The sequence below is a fragment of the Rhipicephalus microplus genome, chromosome X (genome assembly GCF_043290135.1).
Source record: "Rhipicephalus microplus isolate Deutch F79 chromosome X, USDA_Rmic, whole genome shotgun sequence".
Classification (NCBI taxonomy): Eukaryota; Metazoa; Arthropoda; class Arachnida; order Ixodida; family Ixodidae; genus Rhipicephalus; species Rhipicephalus microplus.
Window position 1 is genome coordinate 353511035 of NC_134710.1, and position 12712 is coordinate 353523746.

The 12712-nt window shown below is 44.0% G+C and overlaps 1 protein-coding gene across 1 annotated transcript in view; it reads left to right on the forward strand.

The window, feature by feature from the left end:
* Window positions 1-12712, forward strand: part of LOC119161144 (nose resistant to fluoxetine protein 6) — a 111106-nt gene that overhangs the window by 23659 nt on the left and 74735 nt on the right. Inside the window, exons 5-6 of the mRNA XM_037413496.2 lie at window positions 5506-5590; window positions 5749-5837. Of these exons, the coding sequence (XP_037269393.1) occupies window positions 5506-5590; window positions 5749-5837 (174 nt within the window). The remainder of the gene's footprint in view (window positions 1-5505; window positions 5591-5748; window positions 5838-12712) is intronic.

Here is a 12712-nt window from a genome sequence, read left to right on the forward strand (position 1 = left end):
GACACATTCTGCAAGTGCCGGTGGCGGGCACTACCACCGAGATAGCTCGCGATGTCTAACGCTTGCAACAACGCGGCGTTGTGACGTCAATGTGATGATTGCAGTAGCGCGTTCGCTGAAGCGGACGTTCGCATTCGGTGGGAGTTTCTCCAGCAGCACCTTGGGTTCGGCTGAGACGTCTGTGACAGCCTGTGATTCGAGGATATCCAAAGTTAATAAAGGGGCACTAAAGAAAAAAAGGTCGAATAACTGCACTCTCCGAACTCTAATGTCAAGATTTTTATTGTCATAGGTTCACTGCTAGCGGAGATAATCATAGTTGAAACTTCATTTTTGAATTTCGCGCCGTAATCTCCGCACGTGGCATAAAAATTCCAAAGTGTATTTTCGTAATTTCACAGCATTGGCTCGTCTAAATTTACTGAAACTTCGTATGCTTGGTCTATGGTATTGATAGATTACAATGCACTCAATTTTATCTATTAGATGATACGTAGAACACAGTCTGCAGGCGCCTTTATAATTTCATGACATTGCAGGCCTTTGTGCGGGAAGGAGGCGTCTCAACCGACGGTTTTTTTTGCACGTTTTCTCGCTTACCAAGTGTCGTGTCGCAGTAAGAGGGATATTTTCGGAATCGTCTACTTGTACTAAACTAACATGCGAACAAGTTTTTTGCTCTTAGTGTCCCTTTAGAGCATTTCGAGACGCATTTAACCATTCATGCAGTATTGACCGTTATCATGTGAGGCCCCACGTGCGGCATGTGAAATAAAAACTGTGGCAAACCCAAGCCAATAGTGCGCCTAACCTCATTAAGAAGCACCTACAAATAACAAATAATTTTGAAAGGCCTCAGTGTCACGTCAGGTGGAAGTCACTGCTAAACACTGGGGTTAGAAGTTAAAGCTTTCGCTGGTTAACCATTTTTAACGAGTTTTTGGGTGGTCATTTTTATTTAATGTTCACCTGAGTATAAATACACTTGTCATGTTCCATTTCGCGCCCATCGAAATGTAACAATCATGCCCTTGAATCTAAGCCACGTCCTTGAGCTTGGACGCGACACATCCCACCTGCTAAATCCTCTGATATGTGGGGTTTAACGTCCCAAAACCACTATATGATTATGAGAGACGCCGTAGTGGAGGGCTCCGGAAATTTAGACCACCTGGGGTTCTTTAACGTGCACCCAAATCTGAGCACACGGGCCTAAACATTTCCGCCTCCATCGGAAATGCAGCCGCCGCAGCCGGGATTTGAACCCGCGACCTGCGGGTCAGCAGCCGAGTACCTTAGCCACTAGACCACCGCGGCGGGGCCACCTGCTAAATCTCACAACATATATATTTATATATATATATATATATATATATATATATATATATATATATATATGTATATATATATATATATATATATATATATATATATATATATATATATATATATATATATATATTACGTTGTCCAATGTTCGGTCATGACTCATAATTATAGCGTATATGTTGTTATATTCTCTCAATACTCAATAGTGATTTATTTTTTACCTTGGGTACAGACATTGATAACCAAAGAGTCTTGCCTTTCTTCTTTTCGTGCGACTAAAGTGTTCTGAGAAAGAGACTTCTTCGAACACGATTCGAAAGTGAAGTCAGGAAAAAAAGTGTCAGGACACTTGAGGCATTACGAAGGACAACCTGCAATGTGTCGTCATTGAATAGACCCGCGATGCTTCAACAAAGTGACGCATAGGAATGCCCACTTTTCCAATTAAAAGGACCTGGGGAATAAACTACTGCATCAGTTTGGGGGCTTTATCTTTATTGTCACTTCTGATACCTATATTGCCTTTCTTTTTTTTGCTTTAAACACGCTTCAGTTGCTACCTACTGCAGCAAACATAAACGTGAATTTCTAAGGGAAATAGAAGGAAAAAATTGGCCCGTGTCTGCATTTAATCTGCAAATGCCGTCGAAAGACCATAGTCTTGCATGTGGAGAGAGTGAACAAAACATTTGCTTGATGTTCTGCTCAAGAAAATTGGTGAATGGTATTCTGGAGGCGCTGCGTTAGAGTGCCTCGAGCGTGCAGCGGAGGCGAACGAGCGCATCAAGTTACGTCACACGTGAGACATGACCACCATCTGGCAGTTTTTTTTTTCAACAACAAAGCGCGTGGCTCTGAGATGGGTGTACGCGCCCGCCTCAGAGGTGATAAAGTGTAGAACTCAAGGCGACGGGTAGGTGCCACCACCGTCTCGTTTTAGCGAAGCGTTGGAAACACTCGGCTTTTCGTGCAAGCGTTGGATGGCCAGCGCAGCGTGATAAGTGCTACGGTCCTTAGTATTACTTATGTATGCCTTTTCTAGTAAAAGACGAACATTCAGAATATATAGGTATTGTTATGGTGCCTCAGATATGTGCAATAATTGATTTTTAACTGACAATCGCACACGTATTAACGCTGATTCTTGAGCAACATTGGTGGTCGCTACGGATGGGATCAGCCGTTCGGGGTATCTGCTGGCGCTGTTTAGAGTACCCAGTTCGCGGTAAAGGCGGAGAAACAGACAAATGTAGAGACAGACAGAAAAAGTTTTTGCGTCGAAGGTCCCCAAGAACGACTATCTTCTTTAAAAGACAGCATAATTAGGTGCAGCTCCACAACACGTAATTTAACAAAAGAATTAGGGTAAGTTCTCCTAGATTTTACGACTAGTAGGCTAAAGGAGTTTTCACAAGAGCCTCAGTAAGCTAGCCGGGTGTCACCACGCTCCTAATATACCTGAGAATCTTCATGTACTGTTACGCTGTCAAAAAGGAATTTTGCAGTCTTGAATGAGCACGAGCTTGTGTTGTAGCAATGGCAGTACGTCTTCCTTGTAAACGACAATGGCTCACTTGCTGAGCGGCAAGACGTCAAGTGGCACATCGGCGCGTATATTTCAGTAAAGTACGAGTAAGAACATGTACATTGACGCAATGAACACAAGAAACATTTTATACGTCACTTAACATATCACAAAACTTCCCCAACTCTCCGAAGAGAATCGTGAGGAATTGCGAATGCATTGCGTAGCGTCTATTACGGCGTTTCGCATGTGAGAGCCGAGCATTGGAAAAAGATTGTTGTTTTGCCTTACACTGGGCAGTAAATAGCGCCGTTGGCCACACGTGGCGTTATTAGAGAGTTATAGTATACCGATCTTACCGTGATACCGTAATTGAAGTGCGCATGCGCAGATACGTACGTTACGTGTACCGCCTACCGTACGCGCAGTATATTTCAGATCTAAGGTAGCGTAGGTGCACGTAATGTACGTAAACATGGCGGCGCTCTCGGACGCCCGCTTCGAAGTGATTTCGGCGTAGTTGTTGAAAGATTCACCTTGTTCGCAGCAAACGACTGTTCAAAGTGGCTTCGCTTGCCTTCAGTTAGCTTCGATGACTGAGTATTACGGATAAGTTGGCGTAGTTTTTGAGATAGCTCCTCATTTTGAATGCGCCTAGGCCTAACTACAAGATCAATGTAAACAAATCGGCAACGTAGATGTTTTCGCGTCTTGTACGTGGTTAGAATTTATTTACGTTTATCACAAAAATAAACTTCTAACAATGCTTCGTGCTGTGGCATAGGCAAACATTCTCGTTTTATTTTCATTTTCACTGTTTAACTTATTAACCATATAATAGGTGGCGCCACCAGCCCACTGGGGGGGGGGGGGCACGTAAACTACGTAAGCGTTATTTCGCTAAATTATAAGACGCTGCTTACAACGAACGTTTGCTGCACGGTAACGTCACTCCCTTAACCTACGCTATCACGCTAACATTAAACTATAACTGTCTATTGTGTCACGAGAAACGCAGTATAAGTTTCAAACTCTAGTACCTAGCGTGCATTGCGTGGTTAAAAAGTACTATGAAGGGAAAAAACCAACAGCGTTCTTGGCGCTGCGTTGGTGTTTCACAGCAGAGTCTCAAGCACACATTTCCGCATGTTCTTGAGAGGCACCCAGCCAGCGAGAGTGAAGCCTTAACGGAGGGTGGGAAAGTGGGGCGCTGAGAAAAGAGATAGCGAACGTTGAGAGAAGGAGTGGTGAAGCACGGCACTTACCCTCTCCTACACTCTCTCGCACCACATACTCCGATTGCTAGGGGCTATAATAAGCGCGTGTTCCCGCAGCTGTTGCTAGGTGAGAGGGAGTGACAGCAGAGAGATAACAGCTGCCTGAGCACGGACGCCGCCACGGACAACGCCAGATGCCTGACATAGCCCGACTAAGAAAAGCATTGGCATTAAAAAGCCGAGGCACACGTGGTCACGTGTATTTATTCCTAAATTTTTACGCCCACCATTTTTTATCATGTAATTCCCTAGTCAGCCACATCCGACCTTCGCCAATAGAACAGACCATCTTTTCCAGTCATCGGACTGGTAATGCCGTCAAGAAATCATTGCCTCTGTGTCATTCAGCAGTTTCCATACAGACATAACTAATTACCAAATTACAATGCAAATTTTGAATAATAACCCACTACTGTTCAATATTTGATATCGAACATGTATTAATTGAACGACGTGACCAACATGACCAACCGTATAGTAGTCATAGTAGTTTATTTATTTCTACCCCTTTTTAACACAGTGTTGCCACCCTGTCGCGGTGGTCTAATGTTTAAGGTCCTCGACAGCTCGCCCGAAATTTGCAGGAATAAATCTCGGCTTCGGCCGCTGCAATTTTGTTGGAAGCGAAAATATTTGAGGTCCTTGTAATTAGCACGAAAGAGTTTACTCGAATTCATTCGTTCAAAACGTCTTTTGTTCTTTTTTTGCTTCGTTTACCCTGTATTTAAATTTAGGTGCACGTTAAATAAGCCCAGGTGGCCAAAATTTTTGGAGCCCTCTTCTACGGCGCCTGTCATAATCATAAGTATGTTGATTTTCAGTCAATAAACAACAGATGCTTACAATAACCTTGTGGTATTATTGACATTCGTGGAGATGACCTAAACGAAGACAACATGAAGTGGTACAAAAAATACAGTTCTCAATAGGCCCGCACTCACTACCATCACATTCTGCTATCCTTTTTACTGGAGCTTTCATTCATTGTTTATTATCATATGTCCTATGAATTGTTTTAAGCTCTCCAGGCTAAGCAACAGACCTCCACACACCGTCGTCCACAATACTTGAAGCCCTGGTAGATTTTGTTGCCTTTTGAGAATACCATGCTACATGGGTGTTACGCCAAAGTACCATGACACGTCAGGATGACCTGAGAATTTGAAGAAAAAACCGTCTAGCAAATAGTTCTGATAGACCGTGATGCGTGCGCGGCAACAATTTATGCATATAGACAAAATAATCACTGCAAAAGCATGTGCATCAACTGCCTAAATAAAATACTGCATACTGCTTTATTGATGCGAAAATTGTTTGTCTAATATGAAATGCCTGATGCAACCCAAATTAATCCTTTTATTTTAACAATTGCAGTGGCAGGAACTGCGCTGAAAATCACTGTCAAGGACTGTGTGACAAATAAAACTGAAGGCGTAAACAGCGTTCAAGCCGGCATTATGTAAGTTCTAAGAACACGTGGTTTCTATTATACTTTAAACTTCGGGGATTAATTTCAAACATTTTGCAATCTCAAGGCTGACAAAGTTGGCCTCAATAAATAGCTATCTTGTATGCCCTACTAAGTATGTAAACACAACTCTCTGCATTCCCTTTCAGATCATTCTTGACTATCCTCGCAGCTGTTATTGCTGTTGCAACAATGTTTGAGCTGTTCACCAAAACCGGGGATGATAAACACAAAAATGGTAAGTAAAAAGTGAAATCTCTTGATGCCTTAATTGAGTTGTTGCTGAAGCTGGAGGCTCATTACCTATCTTTAAAGCAGTGAGGACACTGAATAAAGATAATATGAAGAAGGCAACCTACTTCAAATAGCTACCCGTGAAAGCCACCGCGGTAGCCAAGTGGTTATGGCGCTCGGCTGCTGATCTGAAAGGCTCAGACTCGATCCCAGTGGCGGCGTTCGCATTTCGATGGGCCTGAAATGCTAAAAACCCTTGAAATGCGCGATATCGCTTTACGCAAAAGATCCCCTGGGAGTCAAAATTATCAGGATTCTGCCCACTATGACATTTCTAATAGTCCTAGTCGTTTGTGACATGAAACACTATAATCCCCCCAGCCCAAACTGGCCACCCTACTTTATCACTTCATTCGAAAGTACCCATCACTTCGTCCGTGTTTTGCAACGAAATAAACGTAAGACAATAGGAAGATTGTAGGTAAATACTTTTTATTCTGTTTAGTGTTCTGGAATTACTCAAGCAAAATAAAACCGGACTGCGAAAATTGGAATGCGTTGTTCTCCAACCTAACATCCAATGTCTTAATGGACTTTAGCTCTGTCCACTAATTAGAGTAGAGGAGCGTCCAGGTCATTTGAATAAGTTTGCACGAAGTTTGCACTATAGCTTTCACGCTCTGACCACTTTTTATTGCCAACCCTTTCTATACCGAACTACACATGGCTATGCATGCTGTCTTTTGCCTTCTTTTTTTAGTCTCTTTTTAATGCTTTCTCTCTACGTCTTTTTTCTCCGACATTTTTTTTTCATTGCTTTCTGCTTAACACGAAAGTGTTTTATGCCGCGGACCACCATGTCTTCGTTGGCGTACTTCCGTCACGAATATCACGTTGTAATATGTATACTAACAGATTGCAACGAAAAAGACAACAATTAAAGGTTCTGTCGTGGGGCGTTGAACCAGCGACATCTCCATTCAGGCCGCACGGCGCTAACCGCTAGACCACGGAGCATAATACGTGATCAAAATGACTAAGGTCAAGCAATATATAACCACTATATAATGTTTGGTTGCCCTCAGAGCTCTGCAACTTCTGCTCGCTTTTCTTATCACTACCCGGATGGCCCGAAGGTCTCGCGATGGGCACGCTCTCATGGTCGTCGCCTCCAGCGTTTTGCGAGTGCCGACTCTACGGAGCGTGGCCTCTCCTGCGCACGTACTTATCAGACTCGTGATTGAGGAGAGCCCGAAGGTTGGTTCGCTCGCTACTGCGGCCAAGTTTACGAAAGGAGGCCTCTGCTCAGACATGATGAAGTAAGAATCGCGATAGTTGCTCGCGCTTGCTTTGTCTTTACTTTCGCGTTCGTTTCACCAGTCTTTCTGTGGGAATAGTGCGCTTTAAGTGTCCATCTTTGAAAGCTGCTAGCCTAAGCACGTCTAGTGTATGCCCATTTCATGCGTACTTTCTGCTCGAGGTGTGCGCTCGATGTTTCGAGCTGGTTGTCGTTCGATGCATGACTTTGCCATTTGAGTCTATGGCATTGATGTCCTTGCTCTTGTGACAAAACAATGCACAAAAGACGTTCAAGTACCTCTGTGAAGACATGTTTCACATTTGTGTTATACTGATTCTTTAAAAGCAAGATCAGCCACATTTTTTGTTATTTCAGTCTTTTTCTCTATAGAGTCAATCTGTCACCTTCTATCTTTTTTCACTTGTCGGATATAACATCTCTACTGTAAAATTCTTGTAGAGCGCATGTACCACAGAACTTGGGTAAATCCCTTTGCTCACCACTGTGGTCTATTAAAATTTAATAAGCGAATACACGTGTGGCAAGCACCGATTAGGGGTAACACATTTAAGCTTATCTCGGTACCAGCTTTACGCAGTGCTCTGGCCGTGACTGAGCGGGTGGTTTATGATGATAACTATGACACATTGTATAAGCACGACACGTGGCAAGCCTCCGCCATAACAGGCTTTCCATAAAATATTTTGGCTGATTCATTTGCCATCTGCCCTAAATCAAAGTGTATACCGAAATCGAAATTACTCAAAATCGGCAGCTTAGAAAGAGTTATTGAGATCGAAGTCACTCTGAAATATGTGCGAGGTTCTATCCACACGAGTCATCAAGAGCTCCATGGCAATTGTGCCACTTTCTTATGTGTCTACTTATATGGGGCTAGTTTTTTTTTTACTTGTGGAGCATCTTATATTACGGGCTGGTCATGCGCCGTCACCGTCCGCAGCCTCCCCTCCTCCTCCGCCAGCCATCTGTGCATCCCTTCCTCCTCTCAACACAGCGGACGCTGCGATTGCTTCTTCCCACCGCGCGCCACGCGGCCTTCAGTTTTACGTGCGCCAGCTGTATGCTAACGTGCGCATGCGCAGGCCGGGGCCGGCGCTCGCTATCAATAACTGAATGTCGGGGCGCGCCGCCCTTCGTCGGCTGGTTTGTGCAGTCACTCCACGTCCGATGTCGCTGGTGAAAATGTACGCTAACGAATCCACAAACACACTTACTGACGTCCCTTCTAATAGCGCCAGCCAATGTGTTGGCGGAACCGCAAGTAATTCCGAATACACTTCGTCCATGAACAAGGCCGCGCTGACAAGAGCTCGCATTGCGGTACGCTAACGTCGGCGTCGAGCGGAAGATCCCGAGCTCCGAGAACGTGAAGCAGGTGGAAGACGTCAGCGTCGAGCGGAGGATCCCCAACGCGAAGCAGCTGCAATAAGTCAACGTACAGCGGACGATTCCCAGCTTCGAGAACGCGAAACCGCTGCGAGGCGTAAGCATCGGCAAGAGAATCCAGACGGTGAAGCCGCGTGCAAGCGTCTACGCTGCGAGGCCGATCTCGATTCTGCGGAATCGACGTCATGACGATGTACATCGCGCCCATCCTATCGCGTGCCGCCGTGGAGAAGTACGTCGACGAAGCCGTGGAAGAATACCTGAAACAATGACCGCAACGACGACCCTTCGTGATAGTTGGCGACTTCCTTACCACTCTTTACTATTGCGTTGTATCTCTCATGTATAATTTTAGAGGAGATCTCACTCACAGTCTCGCGACTTTGAGACCTCCTTCTGTACTTGTACACTTGTACATAACACATGCACTTGTATCACTTGTATTTCAATTCTGAATAAACTGTATTAAATAAACTGACTTCAACGTCGACGTCATCAAGGACGACTGGGAGGTTGACTAAATGGAGTCGCCGTACTCGCTGAATCGAGCAGCGCACGACGGCAAACATCATCTGACCTCGGTTCGTGGGACGTGCATCGACCACGTCTTTGCAAATTTCGACCTTCGACCACTGCAACCAGACCCACTCACCTTTCACTTTACGGACCGTAAAGCCGTCTTGCTCAAAATAGCCAAAGCGTCTCATCAATAAACATCGTGTTTGCAGCATACGTGCGTGTGTGTTCACTCGTGTTCACTCATAACACATACGCATGTCGCAAATTAGAAACCACATTTATCGCAGTTCAACATATATGCTCCGCATGTTAACCAGTGTTTCCTCTCGGGAAGCTGCGGCCATTTTTTTTGCTGTGTTTATTTGGCTTTTTAAAATTACGGAAAGAACAAATGGAGATAAGCAAGGCCCGTAATACTTGCGCGTATACTATTGTGCATCCAGTTGTTCAATCTTACTGAAATTTAATGAGCACATATTTGGGTTGTGCGAGAAAACACGAAAGAAGGGAGGGTACACATGACGGGCACAAAACCTCAACTCTCCTTCGGCCTCTCCTTCGTGTACTCAACTTCAACTCTCTTTCGTGTAATCTCCTTCGTCCGTGTTTTTTCGTCCCTGTAGTCTCATTCGTGCGCGCAAACAAAACATGTGTTCAATAATGCGCAAACTAGTTCAAAAGAAAGCTGAACGTCCATTTATTGTTCCTGCCACCACGTTACAGCCGTATGCACAGCATTGCTGCACTTGAGCGCTCGTCCGCCCTTTTAAATACCCTGCTCACCAGAGTGTGCGATCCTCGCCACCACGTGAACACACTTTCTTGTCACGTGTACATCACCGTTAGAGACACAAGCGGGTCAATGATATGTGCGCTCGGTAACGGTGTCGTTTAGAGCAGTGGCTGGGGCTCTAAGTTTCTGAGCGGGATTTTCTAAGGAAGAACACAACACCCGTATTCCTGTAAGTTTTCTTTTTGGAGCAAAACGTGTTATGTATCGATGGATGGACAGGCAAATTTGCCGAGTCACTTGCCGAAGAGTTCCTACGCAATGAAATCTATTTTTATGCCTTATTTTTCTCACAAAGTATTTTTATCAATAAATATTAGGTGCAATCAGCGGTTATAAAAAGTTGTTAATAAACTCCGAGGCCAACATGCACTAGTGAGCCATTATATAGCTACGCTGATTATGGTACTCGGCTACAGACCTAAAGTCCCGGTATCAAACACATCCCTGTAGGTTGCATTTTGATTATGGCAAACTAGCAGAGGCCCATTTATTAAAATTCAGGTAAATGTTAGAGAACACCACAAAATTGACAGTTCTGAAGCCCTCCGCTATGGCGTCCTCATATTTATATTGTTGTTCCGGCACGTAAAATCCTAATAATCATTTTACTGTGTGATCGTGGAATATAACAATTTAGAAGGGTCATGTAAAGTAAAATTCAGTAAAAATATCATCTCAGGTCTTACGTCCCAAAACAACCATGTGGTTATGAAAGACGCTGTATTGAAAGGCTCGGGAAATTTCGACAACCAGAGCTCTTCAATCCTCTCTCACATCACACAATAAATTTGGCTTTGGAATTTTGTCTGCTGCGAATTGTGACCACCGTGGCCAGAATTGATCCCGCTACGTCCGGGACAGAAGCTGGAAACTATATACACTGCTCCACTGGGGCAAATTGTGAACTATCGTTTCGACAATATTTTGTTGCAGTGAACTTTATGGTAATGAAAATATATCGTTTTTTTCTTCAAATTACATTTCACTAAAACACTCTACTAAGTAAAGTTACACATAAAATCAATGCAATAGGTGGTGAATGGAAGACCAATGGTTTCAGGGAAGCTTGATTTATTGATATGTGGGGTTTAACGTCCCAAAACCATCATAGGATTATACGCTGTAGTGAAGGGGTCCGGAAATTGCCACCACCTGGTGTTCCTGAACATGCAACAAAATATCAGCACGCGGGTCTACAGCATTCTCACCTTCATCGAAAAAGCAGCTGCCGCAGCCGAGATTCGATCCCGTGACCTGTGGGTCAGCGGCCGAGTATCTTAGCCACTAGGCCACCATGGCGGGCAAGCTCCAACTAGGTACATATAGCAAAGAAATCATTTGTCACACATAATACGCACTTGAAAAAACATCGGATGGATCAGACTAAAATGCAGCAATAAATTTTTCACTATATTTCTTTAAATAGAGCGATGTTACTCTTCTTTAATGAAGCAAAAGGGGAGCCTTCTTAGGTTTTTTTTTTATTTTTGTCACCAACACATTGTTAGTTGCCTATCACAATGCAACTAACATCGAAGCTAACGCCTGCCTTACCGCGAACTGAATGGGTATACAAAAAAGGCACCTTTCCCTCCCCCCCCCCCCCCCCCACCGACCTGTCCTTTTACATGACTGCTTTTTCACCTTAGAAAACGCCCCGACATTGAAATTTGTACAGTTATTCGGTCATTTATGTCATACTCCTACGTTCTCGAGATCCTCCTTCTCTTCCTAAATCTAGAAGGAAGCAGACAGATGGAAACAACGCAGTGGGATAGTCAGGGTGAACAGTGGAAGTGCCTCTGACTGGCTGGCCGATATTTTTTTGGAGGACCTATTTTTTTCAAAGGTGCGGAATCATCCTTGGCTTGCTAGTCTTAAAGGGGTTAGTGGTGACGTCATAACACACCAAGGATGACACGGTGCCTTTCAAAAAGATAGGTCCTCCTATCGAAACGTCGGCCAACCAGTCTGAGGCACTTCCACTGTTAACCTTGATTATCGCACTCCTACTCTTCGTGTAACTCGCAATAAGTTTGTTGTGGAGTAACGAATGCATCGCGGCATCCCCGCCCTCAGAATTCTCCTCGAAGTATGCAAAGAGAGGCATGATTACATACTACACGGGTGCACATATACATACATACATACATACATACATACATACATACATACATACATACATACATACATACATACATACATACATACATACATACATACATACATACATGCATGCATGCATGCATGCATACATACATACATATATACATACATACATACATACATACATACATACATAGCCCCGCCGCGGTGGTCTAGTGGCTAGGGTACTCGGCTGCTGACCGGCAGGTCGCGGGCTTGAATCCCGGCTGCGGCGGCTGCATTTCCGATGGAGGCGGAAATGTTGTAGGCCCGTGTGCTCAGATTTGGGTGCACGTTAAAAAACCCCAGGTGGTCGAAATTCCCGGAGCCCTCCACTACGGCGTCTCTCATAATCATATGGTGGTTTTGGGACGATAAACCCCACAAATCAATCAAATCAACATACATACATACATACATACATACATACATACATACATACATACATACATACATACATACATGCATACATACATACATACATACATACATACATACATACATATGTGGTTATTCTCAGGGGGTCAAAATTTCCGGAACCATCGACTACAACGTCTCATAATCATATCATATATTTGGGATGTTAAACCCCACATATAAATAAATATGTGATTATAAGAGAAACAGGCTTGGCTGGAATGGCATTATTATTAGTTTTATCTTGTCTCAGTAAGACCTCTTCCGGCATGATGAACAGTACGCGTTGACACCCTTT